The 14,191-nt window shown below is 44.2% G+C and overlaps 2 protein-coding genes across 2 annotated transcripts in view; both read right to left on the bottom strand.

Moving 5' to 3' along the window:
• The window catches only part of LOC124308260 (achaete-scute complex protein T8-like), a 130,768-nt gene that overhangs the window by 34,601 nt on the left and 81,976 nt on the right, over nt 1-14,191 (bottom strand). The window lies entirely within an intron of this gene.
• LOC124308262 (achaete-scute complex protein T3-like) lies at nt 3,553-7,692 on the bottom strand. The gene is made up of 4 exons (XM_046770834.1): nt 7,635-7,692; nt 5,580-6,139; nt 5,182-5,480; nt 3,553-3,653 (listed from the first exon to the last, which is right to left on the bottom strand). Exons 2-3 carry the CDS (start codon nt 6,068-6,070, stop codon nt 5,228-5,230), a joined length of 744 nt encoding a protein of 247 aa, XP_046626790.1. The 5' UTR covers nt 6,071-6,139; nt 7,635-7,692; the 3' UTR covers nt 3,553-3,653; nt 5,182-5,227.

Consider the following 14,191-nt stretch of genomic DNA (forward strand, 5'->3'; position numbering starts at 1 on the left):
CCGTTAAATTCCAAAAACTAAAATTAATATCCGACCGACTTGCGCATATCTGACGGCGTACGCAACTGTCTCTCGACGTTTGGCTCCGCTGCGGTCGTGAAAGCCTCGGATGCGCGGGCCGTTTCATGAAGAACAAAGAAGGAATTAAATTAAAAGAGAAGGCCAAGGTAGAAGCTGCCGCTGCTGCTGCTGCTGCTGCTGAGAGTCCGTAAGCCAGTATTATCCGGACGCAATGCGCGAGTCCGAAGAGCCGAGATTACACGGTTAAGATTCGCAGCTTCGAAGAGACGTCGCTAAGCCGATTTCAAGGAATAATATTCTAATTTTCGGTATAGTTTTCCCGGATGCAAATGGCAAGCCTTGAGAAATATTGCAGCGTTTTTTTTTCTTTTTTTTACCTCTTGTTTGGATTTTTCTACCGAAGTTCCAATTTGGTAAAACCAATCTTGCAGAATCGTGTTTTCTTATTTGTATTTTTTTATTTTTCTTCTTCTTCTCGTCTTTCTCATATCTAACCTCGGGATCGCAATATATAATTGGACTCGCGGGCAATTGTATCCGGGCAATCTTCTTGCGGTTTGACGCAGGAAATAGCTACCGTGAACGTCATCAGTGCGGGAGAGTATGAAAAATGAAAGAATAAAAGTAAAAATAACAGAAGGATTGGAATAAAGTAAAATTGTATACGCTACAACGTGATAGATGTACAGTACCGATCGATCGATCGCGTCGATCAAGCTTCGCGCTGCTATAACTTCGTGATCGATTTGTGAATCGTTCGTCATTAGAATCGATCATTGCCATGTTTAGGGGGCGAAGAGTATAATTCTCTGCAATTTCGACTGGTGGATTTCAAAAGGATTTCAAAATCGTACGCGAGAATAAATCACCGCCTTGTAAATACGAAATTCGTGCACGCAACGAACGTATCGAAAATTTTCATCCGAGAGCCGTTACATTCTCGACGAAGAACGGTCGTTAATTTTCAAGACTTTGAACCACGTTTCTATTTACTTTAAAGTTTAGTTTTCCCCTGTGCTCAATTAATTTTTATCATTCTGCTTTCCTCCTCTCTTCTCCCGTCGTACCATCCCGTGAAAAAGAGTCTTAAAATGAATCCGAGCATCCCGCAAGACCTCCGTAATCTTCTCCTGAGAACCGAACAGCCTAAAGCTATTCTCCTCAAGTTCCTTCAGGATGATTATTGAGCGCGCCGCACGCTGAGGTAGCTCAACTTTAACCCAGAGATGTATTATTTTTTCACACAATACTCGATGTTTCATTTGTGATGAGAAAAATTTAAAAATTTTTAATTAAAGAAAATAAATTCCTGATGGTGACATCCTTCTCTGTCAAAATCCTTTCGTAATTTGTCAAAGGAGGAAGGAAGTAATGGATCTTGTCCATCCTCCATCCTGCGATATCCCTTTCCTGGTCTCCTGTACCTGGTAAACCGGCTCAATTTTGTCGACGGTTCGTCGATTCATTGAAGAAATATTTCCACCGAGACTGGCACAATGAGATTCTGGGAATATTATTGTCACCGTACCGGTATTAATGTCTCGAAGTTTTAAATTTTTCGTTGAAATTAGGTACGAGTGTTTAAGCCCGTAGAGTCAGGTGCTTTCGTGAATAGATTTCAGGTTAAGACCATCGGTTTATTATCCTTCGGGGTGTACTTATTTCTACCTGCTCCGACGCTTATCGCTTTTCCGGCAATAAACTTCGCGAATTTCATTATTTCCCCGATTTTTCATTCTCGTTTACGAAACGCCACAGTTGAATACATTCGACTTTGAATTATACTTCGTTTCGCCCCGGATTTAGATCGACGTTGCGAATATCGTCAATCGACAGCTGATTTGTTTTGTCTACGTTTTTCATTTTTTGTCGGCAAAAAAATTTTACCGAGGGTAAAATGTGCAACATTAATTATGAACACGTGTTGGTTTAATCGGAAATAAATAACGATAATTTTTTATAGGCATATTTAACATTTTATTATATATTTAACAATTTATTTTCAGTTTCTCCGTCATCTATGTATTTACAAATTCTATATATAAGGCACTGGCATGAATCATTCGCATGTAAAAATTTATAAAGCCAGTATTTTTTTTCTTTTCTTTTTTGTTTTCATTACAGCGTTCCTTGTACGATTCAACCGAGAATATTATACGTGGTTCATTATTGTACGTAATACATAACTGGCCCTGCAGCACGAGTGTGCGCACGATAATAAATATACAAAATATAAAGTTTACGAAACCACTGACCGTACGACAAATATTCGGGAATCGAGTAGAAAAATGAGTATACCGATTCCTCAGTGAATGCTTTTTAAGCGAATACGATTCTTTTCTTTTTACTAGTATAGCCGGATGCAGATGCAGATGCATGTATATAAACATATGCATAATTATATATATATATAAATTGGGTTGTACCCGTTTATCGAAAAATAAATATTACAACGAGCTTATAGTACATACTGCAGTCAATATTTTTCCTGTCAATGCTGAAAATTCGTTGCGAGTCCAAAAAAAAAAAACCATATTGTAAAATTTTGCGCATGACGTACAATGCCGCGCGATTCTTATACACGTAATAGACAAATTATGACAATTCTATGCAATGGCAGTTTACACTATACGTGTAACATATATGATATGCGTATAAAATACTATTACTCGGGCATTCTACTTCAGAGAATTGATGTACGTATTCTGTATATAATAATAATAATAATAATTATAATCATAATACTAAAAATAAAAATAATAATAATAATAATAAGTTATACGATTTATGTAAAACTTATAATATCTCATAAGGCACCTTGGAATGCTCATCTTTAAGTCGCGCCCATTCAACGCGAGCTCACGTATTGCTAGATCAATTTTTTGTTTTACAAGGATCCCGCGGCTCAACATCTAAAACAGTATCTGCTTATCGAAATAAAGAACACGCGTTCAATTTATGATCAAAAGCTGCTGAAATAAACTACGTATCAAATGTCTTGGAAATCAATTTTGTAGCTATCATTATTATCTTCATATTTCTCTTAATTTGAAGTTTTTAATATTTCCTATTCTCGATCTCCTCCCTATTTTCTCAATACTAAATATATCTATATAAAAAATAAAAAAAAAAAAATATTAAAAATCTAATAGTAGGATTTTCGTTTTTCTACGTGTACTACAGTTATCGTACCTACAGTATATGTACATTGTACAAGTTTTACGCTGTACAATATAACGCTAATTGATACACGTATATGTATGTACAAATATATATATATATAATTTTAAAAATGGAGAAATTGTATGTATACATGTATATATCTGCATATCTCTCTATACATATATATATATATATATATATATATATATATATATATATATATATATATATATATATGTATATATGAAGTTTTATATATATATATGTATAGAAAGATATGCACATACATACATGTATACATATAATTTTTACAGAGTATGACTAGATCACATATAAAACAGCCACCGTGTTTCTCTCTATATATTTTCATCAGCGTATTTCTCGTCTCTCTCTCTCTCTCTCTCTCTCTCCCTCTTTCATCTTTGTCTACTTCCTTTTTCCGCGTAACCTCGGTTTTACTGGCCGTTATGCTGTAACAAAGTAAGGAGGTCATCGTTAGTTACAATCGATATCATAGATCTGTTTTCACATTGACAGTTATATCGGAATATATCGATACTTGAACTATAACGCGAATCAAGATGTACGAAGAATCTTTTTCTAACCAATCAATGCGGTAAAATTTATACGCAAAAATATGTAATTTCCGAGTAAAAATCCTAGGCAGAAGACGGAGTCTGTCTTTTCCCAGGAACACGTGGTTTCGCAGTATCTCCTCGGAAGGCTCGACGCCAGAAAGGCTGGATCCGAATATTCGGCTCAACAACTCAGGTAGTCGGTTATAGGGAATGATTTCAGGTAAGGGAGCGTTTTCCAAGCGATGACGTCGAGGGGACCGAAGAGAGAATCTTAGGGACCACCGTCGTCCTTACACTCTTGACGATCGTCGTAGCGACGAGCAACGCTGCCTGAACACACGGAAAGCAGCGCGACGGGAAAGAACGAACACACACGGGAAGAGAATAGCGACCGGTTGAAAAACCGACAAAAGGCGAGGGGTGGGGCTATGGAACCAAGGAGAGACTGGTATATCCTGAAAGATGCATTCATTCGAGTTAAATGCAGCGCGCGAGACGAAATCTCGGAGGGCCCGGAGAGAATGGAGCTGACGAGGACGAAGGAAGGATCCTTTGCGTGTGCGTACAGGCGCGGGAAATCCTACGGAAAAATATCAGCGACAATTATTTTCAATATCAAAAAAAAAAAACAAAAACGTTGATAAGAATTGGATGAAAAAATTTTTGCCGCACATCTTGTCGCCGGAATCAGCAATTATGAAAACGGAGAGAGAATTGATGTCGGTTTTTATACGCGCTGTCGCAAAAACGATATCAGGGGGCGAGTATGAGAGAAAAAAGAGAGAAACAAAGTGATAGAGTGGGAGGGTAAAGGGGGTGAAAAAAAAAAAAAAAATGAATTCGAAAGACCGCAGCAAAGAGAGGTGGAGGAGGAGGACCAGGAGGAGGAGTACGTACGGTTTCGAAGGAAGAGAAGCTCGGAAGAACGTGAAAGAAGAAGTGTCGAACAAAAGCTTCTTCTTCTCTACCTCTCGGATGTGTACTGGTCCACCGTTCTTGCCGGCGCGTTCTTTGAATGGAGTCTGTGCATTGAATGGTCGAGATTTCGGCGAGGGTTCGCTCGCCCCATTGTAAATGGCAAGGTCACAAATCTAGCCGGAGGAAACTCTTCTTTGAACGTCACATTCATACACACATATACGTCGATACGTATAATATAATACGTGCCGGGTATTATGCACGGTCGGTTGGCAACAAATATATCGGTGGAAGAGAATAAAAAAAAAAAATAAATAATAAAATTAAGAAAAACCGAAAGATCAAAGCTTGCGGGTCGACGGCTTGCAAGGAACTCCGAAGACTCCCTACGACGAACGGTAAAAAACGTGAGTGATCGCGATCGCGACGACTAATGTAAACCGTAATCGCACCGTCAGTCGTAACGGGGTGCAAAACAACAAGTTAGAGAGCGTGTACCAACCTGACGATGCCACGGTGGGAAAGCCTAGGTGGCGCGTGAACCGGCCTCATTGACTCTGCTGCCACCACGTGATGACGTCGAGGAGTTCCTCGTCCTCGGGACTCATCGGTTCGTAGTTGTCGTAGCTGTCGGAGTGCTGGGCGTAGAGGGTGCCGGTGGCGGTTCCGTAGCCCTGACTTCCACCCCCCGAAGACGCCTCGGAAACGAAGCTGGGCGTCGGAGAACTGGAAGCCTCTGACGAGGGTGGCGGGTTGAACGAGGATTCCGCACTCTGTCTGAGGTGGTGATGGATCTCGGAACTGTGGGACCGGAGCTCGGCGGAAAGCCGGAGCTCGCCTGCCGATTGGTGGCCGGAATCGGCACTCGAAGAGGTGCCGAAAGCGGTTGAACCGGAGGACTCCGAGGAGCCGTCGTTCTCCTCGAGCAGGCGCTGAAGACTGCGGATGTACTCTACGGCCATCCGCAGCGTTTCGACCTTCGAGAGCTTCTTGCTTCCGGCCCGAGACGCGCCTCCGGTCCCGGCCGTGTTTCCGCCGAGAGCCTGAGCCACGCTCTGCGGGATATGCTGGCGCAGGGTCGCGAACCCGTTGTTAACCTGTTTCACGCGATTCCGCTCGCGGGCGTTTCGCCGCGCTACGGAGGCCGGTTGGTGCGGAACGGCGCTGTAGGGTGTCGCCTGGGCGTAGAGCTTCGCCCGCTTGCACCCGTGCTGCAAGCTCTTCGACTCCATGCTCCCGGTGATCCCGCCGCTGCTCGTCGACACGATCACGTTGCTCCGATGAACCTGGGACCCAACACCCGAGCCCAACATGCCGGCGTGATGCTGCTGGACGGTCAACATAACTGGCAACTCGTTAAGTTTCTCTTCCTTAAGTCCCACTAAGGTCATGTCACAGTGTACTTCGCTGTTTCTATCCCACTTGCGCTCACGCTGGGACTCACACCCGGATTTCAAGTTCTGCGCGCCAATCACGCGGTTTTGTGAAAGTAAAACGTCGTTTCAAAAACGGGCAACGAGCACGAGGAGAAACGTGTTAGTCGGTTGTCGGCCGATTGACGTTTCGTTGGATAATACGAAACGAAAAAAAACGTAACTTGCGAACGGTTTCAACGTTTGTAACTGGGAGTACGCACCCCCAATGCTTACTGAGTGGTTGTGGCTCCCGAAATGCTTGCCCGTGGAGGGTTCGGGGCCTTATATAGCCGGGCGGGCACGCGCCTATCCCCACCAGTCGGTCCCCGCACTCGATCGGATCGGGCCCTAAAGGCCCCCTTCCCCTGCCGCCCCGCCCCTGTCTCGCGCACCTCAGTCGAGCGCCCCTTAGGCCCTAAGCCCCGTGATTCTCATCTGACCAAAAACCGTTCCCCGCTCGACGACTTATCGCTGGTACTAGGTTGACGGGTAAAAAACGTGTTTGGCTTTGCGATACCGAGTCGAACGTTTAAAAATTTTCCAAACGTAAATCAGCCGCTGTTTTACCCGCGTACCGGGACAACTTATCCTGCGGCAAAGAGATCATCGGCACTAGTCGTTAAACCACCCTAAAATCGTTTCATCGTCATCCTCAAATTTTTTCGGCCCGCCGTCTACCTCGCCTGCGAGAAGGATTTCGGTTACAGTTGCATAGATGCGGGGAAAAAAAAAAATCGTACCCCTGGGAACGGGGGTCTCGCAGGAAGAGGAGGATCGACGTTGACGAGAGAGACGCCGAGTCGCCGTTTCGAGGGGAAGCTGTACGCGGCGAGCGTCTCTCCCTTCCACTGGACCTGGCGCGCGCCATGGCCCCTCCGACGATCTCTCCTTCTCTCTCTCTCTCTCTCTCTCTCTCTCTCTCTCTCTCTCGGTTCGTCTTCTTCTTCGTTTTTTCTCTCATCCTCCAGAGGCACCCGACCGACGGCGGCGGCATACGCGCGCGCCTGATTCCGAGGAGAGAGAGAGAGAGAGAGAGAGAGAGAGAAAAAGAGGGGATTCAGCACGTGTGCGTGAGTGCCTATACTCATTTGAACACACGCACGCACACCAAAGCAGAATCCCAATCCAGACTGCACACCGCGCTCGATGAGGAACAGGTATACCCTGTTCCTAGTTCCTCTTTCAGCTCCACAACCCCGGTGCTCTCTGTCATACACTCTGATGTCACGCGAAGGGGTGTCGAGACGTTGAAAACCAAACGACTTTTTTAACCCACACTTTGCTGACCCCCACATTTTGCGCAATGCGACCTCACTGCACAAATTGCAATTTCATCGGGGTAAGGCTCAGCGTCGGAGAATCTTGGGATGTGCGATACTTGGGAAATCAGTTTTATAAATCTGTCAGGGTCGCAAATATCGCTGACGCAATTTTGGCAATTTGGAACTGTTTTTTTGTCAGCGAGCTAAGAGTCCGACTAATTTTCAGTGTACCTTACCACCCTTAGGGATATCTCACCAAAGACAAAATAACCGCTCACCGTAATCCGGTATGTTGACTTAACAATTGCACTGGTAAATACTCGGTTCTTCTTCCTTCCAAACCATTACCAACTTTACAACGCATCGAGTCCCCCAAAAACGATATCCAATGTGTAGGAAACATCTATAAAAGCCGTGTACGGTAAAGTTTATAGCGGTATAGCTGACTCTTGTTCCCGAAGAGTTACTCGTCCCGATATTTAGCACAGGCTTCCCGAGGACTGCGGAGCTAATTTGTCCGTTTGCATACAACCTGCGAGACCGACTAATTCGGGTTGAGGGTAAGGAACCCTGCGGTGTACACCGATCGGTGCCTGGTAAACGACCTCGGTTACCGTTAAGCCGTAATCCAATTTGACCAAGACTAATTTCCCAAGATCAACGCGTACCTACGTACGATGCAACGAAAAAGAAGAAACTGTCCCTTTTTCCCATGGCTCCGTAATCTTTCGGCGCGCATTGCACGACGATACCTCTCGACCGGATTCGTTGCCCCTCACGGATTACGTGGTCTGGGCATCGGAACGCGGGCATTACCGGCCGGATCCACCCTTTGAGGAAACAATCGTGACTCGATAAAGCGCGGCGCATAAGCCAACGTAAATTCCGGGGGAGCGAGATAAGATAGGGCGCCGGCTCAACGGTCAACTCCGAATCCCGTCGAGGCGTACGCCGCTTGCAGGCGGTTACGTTCGCCTCTGAAACGGATAAACCGGGTCGTTCCCTGCCCGTCCGAGGTCCTCGGCTCCTCTCGTCCTCCAGATCAGGTCAGTCCGGCTCGGCCCTACCCCAATGCGCGTGTGTTACGTCGTCACAATGCGGTCGCACACGTGTGCCGCGGGGATTCCGTGTCGGTGTGGAACTTCGGTGGCGTGGAAAGAGGTGGCGGAGAGGGGGGGAGGGGGGGGGGAGCTCAAAGGATGATCCATGTAACAATTAAAATCCTAATCTCCGTAGTCACATGAACTCCTATCCGGGGACGATGAGTCGTCTCCTCCTTATCCAGGATCGACCGCGTTATGTCCTGCGATATTGTGTCCACCCTATCCTCTTGCCGTGCAGCATTGCATAACCTGATCCTTTCAACGAGGTTCGTGAGGCTGGAATCGATAAGTTTTCGGCAACTTTAACGCGAGGTTGAGTATTCGTTGAATTTGGATATTCGTGAGTTGGAATGATTTTCTGAAAATTGCGACGATAAAACAGAAAAAGGAAATGAAAAAAGTCGTACCGAAATTATTAATAACATGGATATCGATTGCTTGTTTTAAAATCGTCAAAATACTGTTAGATTCGTTCGATTTCATCCTGCCACTATCCCCTTTATTCGAAACCTGATTATTCTCTGTGATTCAACTAAGACACTTTTTTTATTATCTTGGTATCGTTGAGTATCTAATGTTTCAAGATTGTCAACGATATCGATTCTGACCACCAAATATAGCGTTGCTGAATCGACCAATGAAAAACAAATGAATTTGTGATAAATGGTAGTTTCAAAAAAATGATAGGGATGGTTGAGTAAAATTGGACAAATCAACGGGATTTTTGCCTTTCCAATGTGATTTCAAATGAAAATTCTACATTTTAGCTCTTGCTCTATTAGTTACAACAGCCTTATTTCTTGCATATTCAAGAAAGTCGTCTCAGTTTATGTCTATGATTTTTGTACTATATATATATAGATATATGTTATAATTAACAATAAGTATTCACCTTCGACTCACCAACGTGAGGTTTTCGTTAATACCGTCCGGACATCGATCTTCCTACCACTCTGTGTAGCCGGTAATTAATTCCGGGATGATTACCGGGGTCAGACCTGCACCCCTCAACTACAATGAAATTATAAAAAATAATAACGGTGTATCTTCTCTCACGGCCGAAAGTTATCTTCGCGTCAAACTACGCGAGGCATCAGAGATAAATAAATTTTCTTATACATCGTTATCGGATATTATTGTCCTTAGAAATCGATATCTCGCGTTTTTAATTCCGATCAATTGCTCGCTGCAAGTCTTTGCTCATATCGGCAGACCATTTTGTCACGGCTTACATTATTTTAACTCAGTTTTGAACGGTGATGAGTTTAATTCTGTTTAACAACGTGAACGGACCCTGATAAGATATCGAGAAATGCAATGGTTTTTCGCTTGATGAAACCGGCTTACAAAAAAAAAAAAAAAAAAGAAAAACTGAATCTGTTCGCGCAAATTCCACCCCTGAAATCGGGTCAAGCGAACGATAAATATCCGAGGTCTAATTACTGGATGAATATATAAAAAAAAAAAAAAAAACACTTCACCACTCGATCAGTCAGGCATATATGGGAGGAAAACACGTGAATACCATAGACGGTGCAATGGGGCGGCTGGTGGGGTCGCAGGGGTAGGCGACACATGGTGCACAGCTCGTCGACGACAGGTACGCGCAGCACCGACATGGTGGAGCCGTATTATATGCATAGGTACGTCGCATTCCTCCCTTCTTCGTGGCACATAGTCAGGTAGGTATGTATACAACGAGCGCATACCGTGACACCGGGTATATGAATGTAGGTACAATACGTAGGTACGTACTGTACGCGAATATCACCCGGTGCGGCCGGCGGGCCAACGTATGCCACATATGTCACGTTCGTTGCAGGTTACTGAATTTCTAAACATTCTCAGCACCTTCTGTTTGCTGGGGTGAAGGCGGGGCTGCCTGCAGTTAGCCTCAAACCTGGGGTCACATCGTTACAATGCACATGCGAAAGCACGATTTACCTGCCGCTGCAGGTCACGCGTGGTTTCTTTCCTTTTTTCTTTTTTTTACTTTCGTTTTTCGACGCGTATTTTTGGCCCAGGATACTTTGTTGGAGAAATTAGGCAACCAAGGTGAATAATAGTAGACTGAGCAGAATCTGGTTGAAATAACCTCTTCGCAATAATAATAAAGAATAAAAATAAGTCACTGATTTAAAAACATAAAATTTACTTATTGTTCGAAAACTGCTGTAATTAATATAACAATCCTATCACTCTGTCCAATTTTGATTTAGGATGAATTTTGCTTAGGTACGTTGAAAGAGTTTCTTTTGTTCAAATTTAATTCAATAAAATTGAGTTGAAATTTCTAAGCACTGACATTATTATTATCATCGTCACTTCTTTATAAGACTGATATTGTTCCACTGTATTCTATAACCAGAACACTCCCTGCTTTCCTTTTCACACCGAGCTCTTCCACGATTGACTGGAAATTTGGAGGGTGTATGACAGAGTGGGATGAATATCTATTTAAATAAAAACTGACTCCGATTCTCTCCACGTATCGACGGATGATCGATCTCGAAACGAGCTGACTTGGAATATAGCTGTGTCATTTATATTTATTGAAGAGATAATTACAAGGATCTGGGCGCGTGTGTATCGCGATAACGAATGGAACTGTAAATCACTGTTAGAAAATTTCGTGTAATAGCTGTGACCGAGCAAATGGTTATCCCTGTTTAGCGATCCTCATAGATTTCGAGGGTCCGTTGCAGGCCGCGTGTTCGTGACATGATTAATGATCCGGATCTCGTCACAACGTCGGCGTATCACCGATCCCGGGTTTCCTTCCCCTTGATCGCGTCCACAGCTCGCGACACTATCGCTTACGAGAGGGAGAAAATTTCTTCTTCATCCCTGCGGGTTGGTTGTTTATTTTGGTTTTTATTTTTTATTTTCTTTTTTTTTTTTTGTTTTTGGTTTCATTTATTTATTTTCTTTCTTCTTTTTTTTTCATTCTTCTTTTCTCTTTTCTTCTTCAAGAAAGGGCCCCGCAAAGATTGATCCACCGAGGCGAAGATGGATGATGATGCGGAGCCCAGGGTCCGTCGGTCCCGAACTTTCGGGATGCGTGCGGCCGTCCGAGGAACCGAGCGCTTGCTGACCGCCTCGAGAAGAGGAGCCAGCTTCTTCGCTCGATGAAATTATAAATTAATAATCCGACCGATCAACCCTCCTCCCTCCCTGCCGCCACCATATTTTCTATGGGCGTCGAAATTGGCCCGACCGATACCTGGTAGCTCCCTTCAACATCGGCGCACAGCCGCGCATAAACCTCCGTATAATTCGATGAAAACTTGCCTATTAGCCTTTCCTCTATCGTTACGTGTAAGTATAATACTGCACTCTGCAGGATGCAACCGACGAAGAGAAAAATTAGTGATCATTCTTATACGCAACCCGTCTGTAATCAAAAGCCTCGCATCCACCTCTTTTCCTTCACCGCATCTATTGAAAAATGATGGATTTTCATCACGAACACAATTAAATCTTATCCTGCGTTCCTAAGCTCGAATACTTCTATCCTCGTCTTCTTTCAGCAGTATCACGCACTGTTAAGCCAGAACCAAGGAAGAAAAGATATTTCCACTGCCACACCGTTTAACCGATGAGCAATGGCTCGGATGGCGCGGGGATTTGACAAAGTGTCCAGATATGTATCAGAGATTCCGAGGTGCGAATATAATCTGCGGCCTCGGCTATGCTTCACGGAGAGTTGAAGCTGCGGAGTCTCGATGGCGAGTCGGAGTTTAGCCTGAAAAATGCCGTCCGCTCTTCGCAATGAGTTGTTGATCCGGCCGCCGCGGTATTCTCGGACTTTTATCTTTATTAATTAGGAACCTGCTCTGGAGATTTTATCCTCTTTAAGTCCAGCACCTTATAACTCGGTATTTCCGCAACGGTAAGAAGAAAGACAGAGAGAACGAAGGAGAGATAAAGAGAGGGGGAGAGAGTAAAAGAGGAGAAGAGATCGCCACTCTCCGTTTGCAGTGAACAGAGATGAAAATCGAAATTATACAGGAAATCAGTGGGACGTGGGAGGCATTTTGGGCGATCAGATCAATTTTCGTGCGATCGTTGGGGAGGTTAATCTTCGGTCAATTAAAGTTATCTCAAATATCCGAGATTTTTTCTTTTTCCCTTCGCCTCTTCTGTGAAATACGGAGCTGGAAGGATCCGTTCTTCCGGGCGGTCGCCGCCAAAGAGAAACGTTTACCGACCTACGAGAAACGACGATTTAGATAGTTGCACGTTAAAACGACGAGATCAACCGGCTAGATATACTGGCAAAGATAACGAAAATTCAAAAACCGATGGAGGACGAAGAAGAGGAGGAAACGCTTTCCAAGGAAGGAAGAAAAATCCAGCACCTTTTGTACCGCCGGATTACGGGAGGGGGAGGGGGGGGGGGGGGATGGCAATAAACGTGTCTAAACAAATATTTTCTATTCCTTTTATTCCTCTCAACTCCCCTGAACAAACGGACCGTCGTCGTCGCAATGTTTCAGTGAGAAATTTCGCGATCCTAGTTTAGTTACAACGATCAAATTCCCAATTCCGTTTCCGTTTCGAGGCAGGAATCGTCGCGTCAAAGTTCAGAGGCGTAGATCTGACGGCGGTCTTCGCGGCTACGTCACGTCCTGAATAGACATCGATCAATGAGGTATCTGAGCGACGAGTATTTGCTCGAGAAAGATAAACCGGGGCTCCGATTTATCTCCGAGTGAACAGAGCCGCCGTTGATCGGCCTACGCAAGTCGCATGTCCGGTTCTCCGGACAACAGAGAAACCCTTTGAGCCGATCTCCGTAATCGGACTCCGTCTCTGACTCATACCGCGAACGAGAATATTCCTTCATTATTTTACGCCCCTCGATACGGCCAAGATCGGGAAACAATGAGATACCGATTCCCGGTTTTTGCCAGAGGTTCCACGAACGTCCGCGGACTCTGTGAATGGAGTCCCGATCGTCCCTCGGGTTCGCCTCAATGAAGGATGAACGTGGATTGAATGCGTAATCGAGTCTGATGCCGGGGTTGAAAAGGACCACTTGCTTGTCTCTCGGTTGTTTGCTCGCGGACTCGACGCATCTAATGCAACAAAAACACCTCGCACGCTGAGAGAAGAGAGAAATTAAATCGCCCCCTCGATTGTCAGTCGACTCCAGTCTGGTCAGAAAAGCGTTCTTGGGTACAACAGTTTTTGCGTTACACCGAATATTCGTGCCGAAGGGCATGATTAACGACGATTAAGGAAAGTAAGACGAAACGAGAGAAAAAAAAAGACAAACAGTATACGAGCTCATTTTCAAATCTTCGAGTATACCGATAGAAAAAAAAAAAAAAATATCGATTCGTACATTTTGTGCGGTTAAAATACATTTTCAAACGAATCAGATTAGACTTTCTTGCCTACGCCAAGTAAACTAATAATCGATAAGGTGATATTCATGTAAAATTCATGTATCATTTTCAGATGGGGGAATAAAATATTCGAAATGACGAATTTTCAAAAAAACTTAAAATCTTATTCGTATAGAATTTCAAAATACGAAGATACGAGGTATGGAAAAATGAGAAAAGGGATAGGAAAAGCAGGATATTAATCTGTGTTTGTCCACCTGTAGGCCGATAAAAATTTTTAGAAATTTTACCGTCAACGCGGTTCATAATGTTGATTCAACAATCATGGATGCGAAAATTTGCTTTGCAGGGATTCCGAGAAATCTTCGTATCTCCCTC

This window comes from Neodiprion virginianus, chromosome 6, assembly GCF_021901495.1.
Source record: "Neodiprion virginianus isolate iyNeoVirg1 chromosome 6, iyNeoVirg1.1, whole genome shotgun sequence".
Lineage (NCBI taxonomy): Eukaryota > Metazoa > Arthropoda > Insecta > Hymenoptera > Diprionidae > Neodiprion > Neodiprion virginianus.

Bases quoted from the DNA above. Each gene is read 5' to 3' on its own strand.
- LOC124308262 (XM_046770834.1), bottom strand. From the start codon at position 6,070: ATGACCTTAGTGGGACTTAAGGAAGAGAAACTTAACGAGTTGCCAGTT. The intron at 5,481-5,579 runs GTCCTCCGGTTC...CCGGTCCCACAG, and splicing joins GAGAACGACGGCTCCTCGGA to TTCCGAGATCCATCACCACC.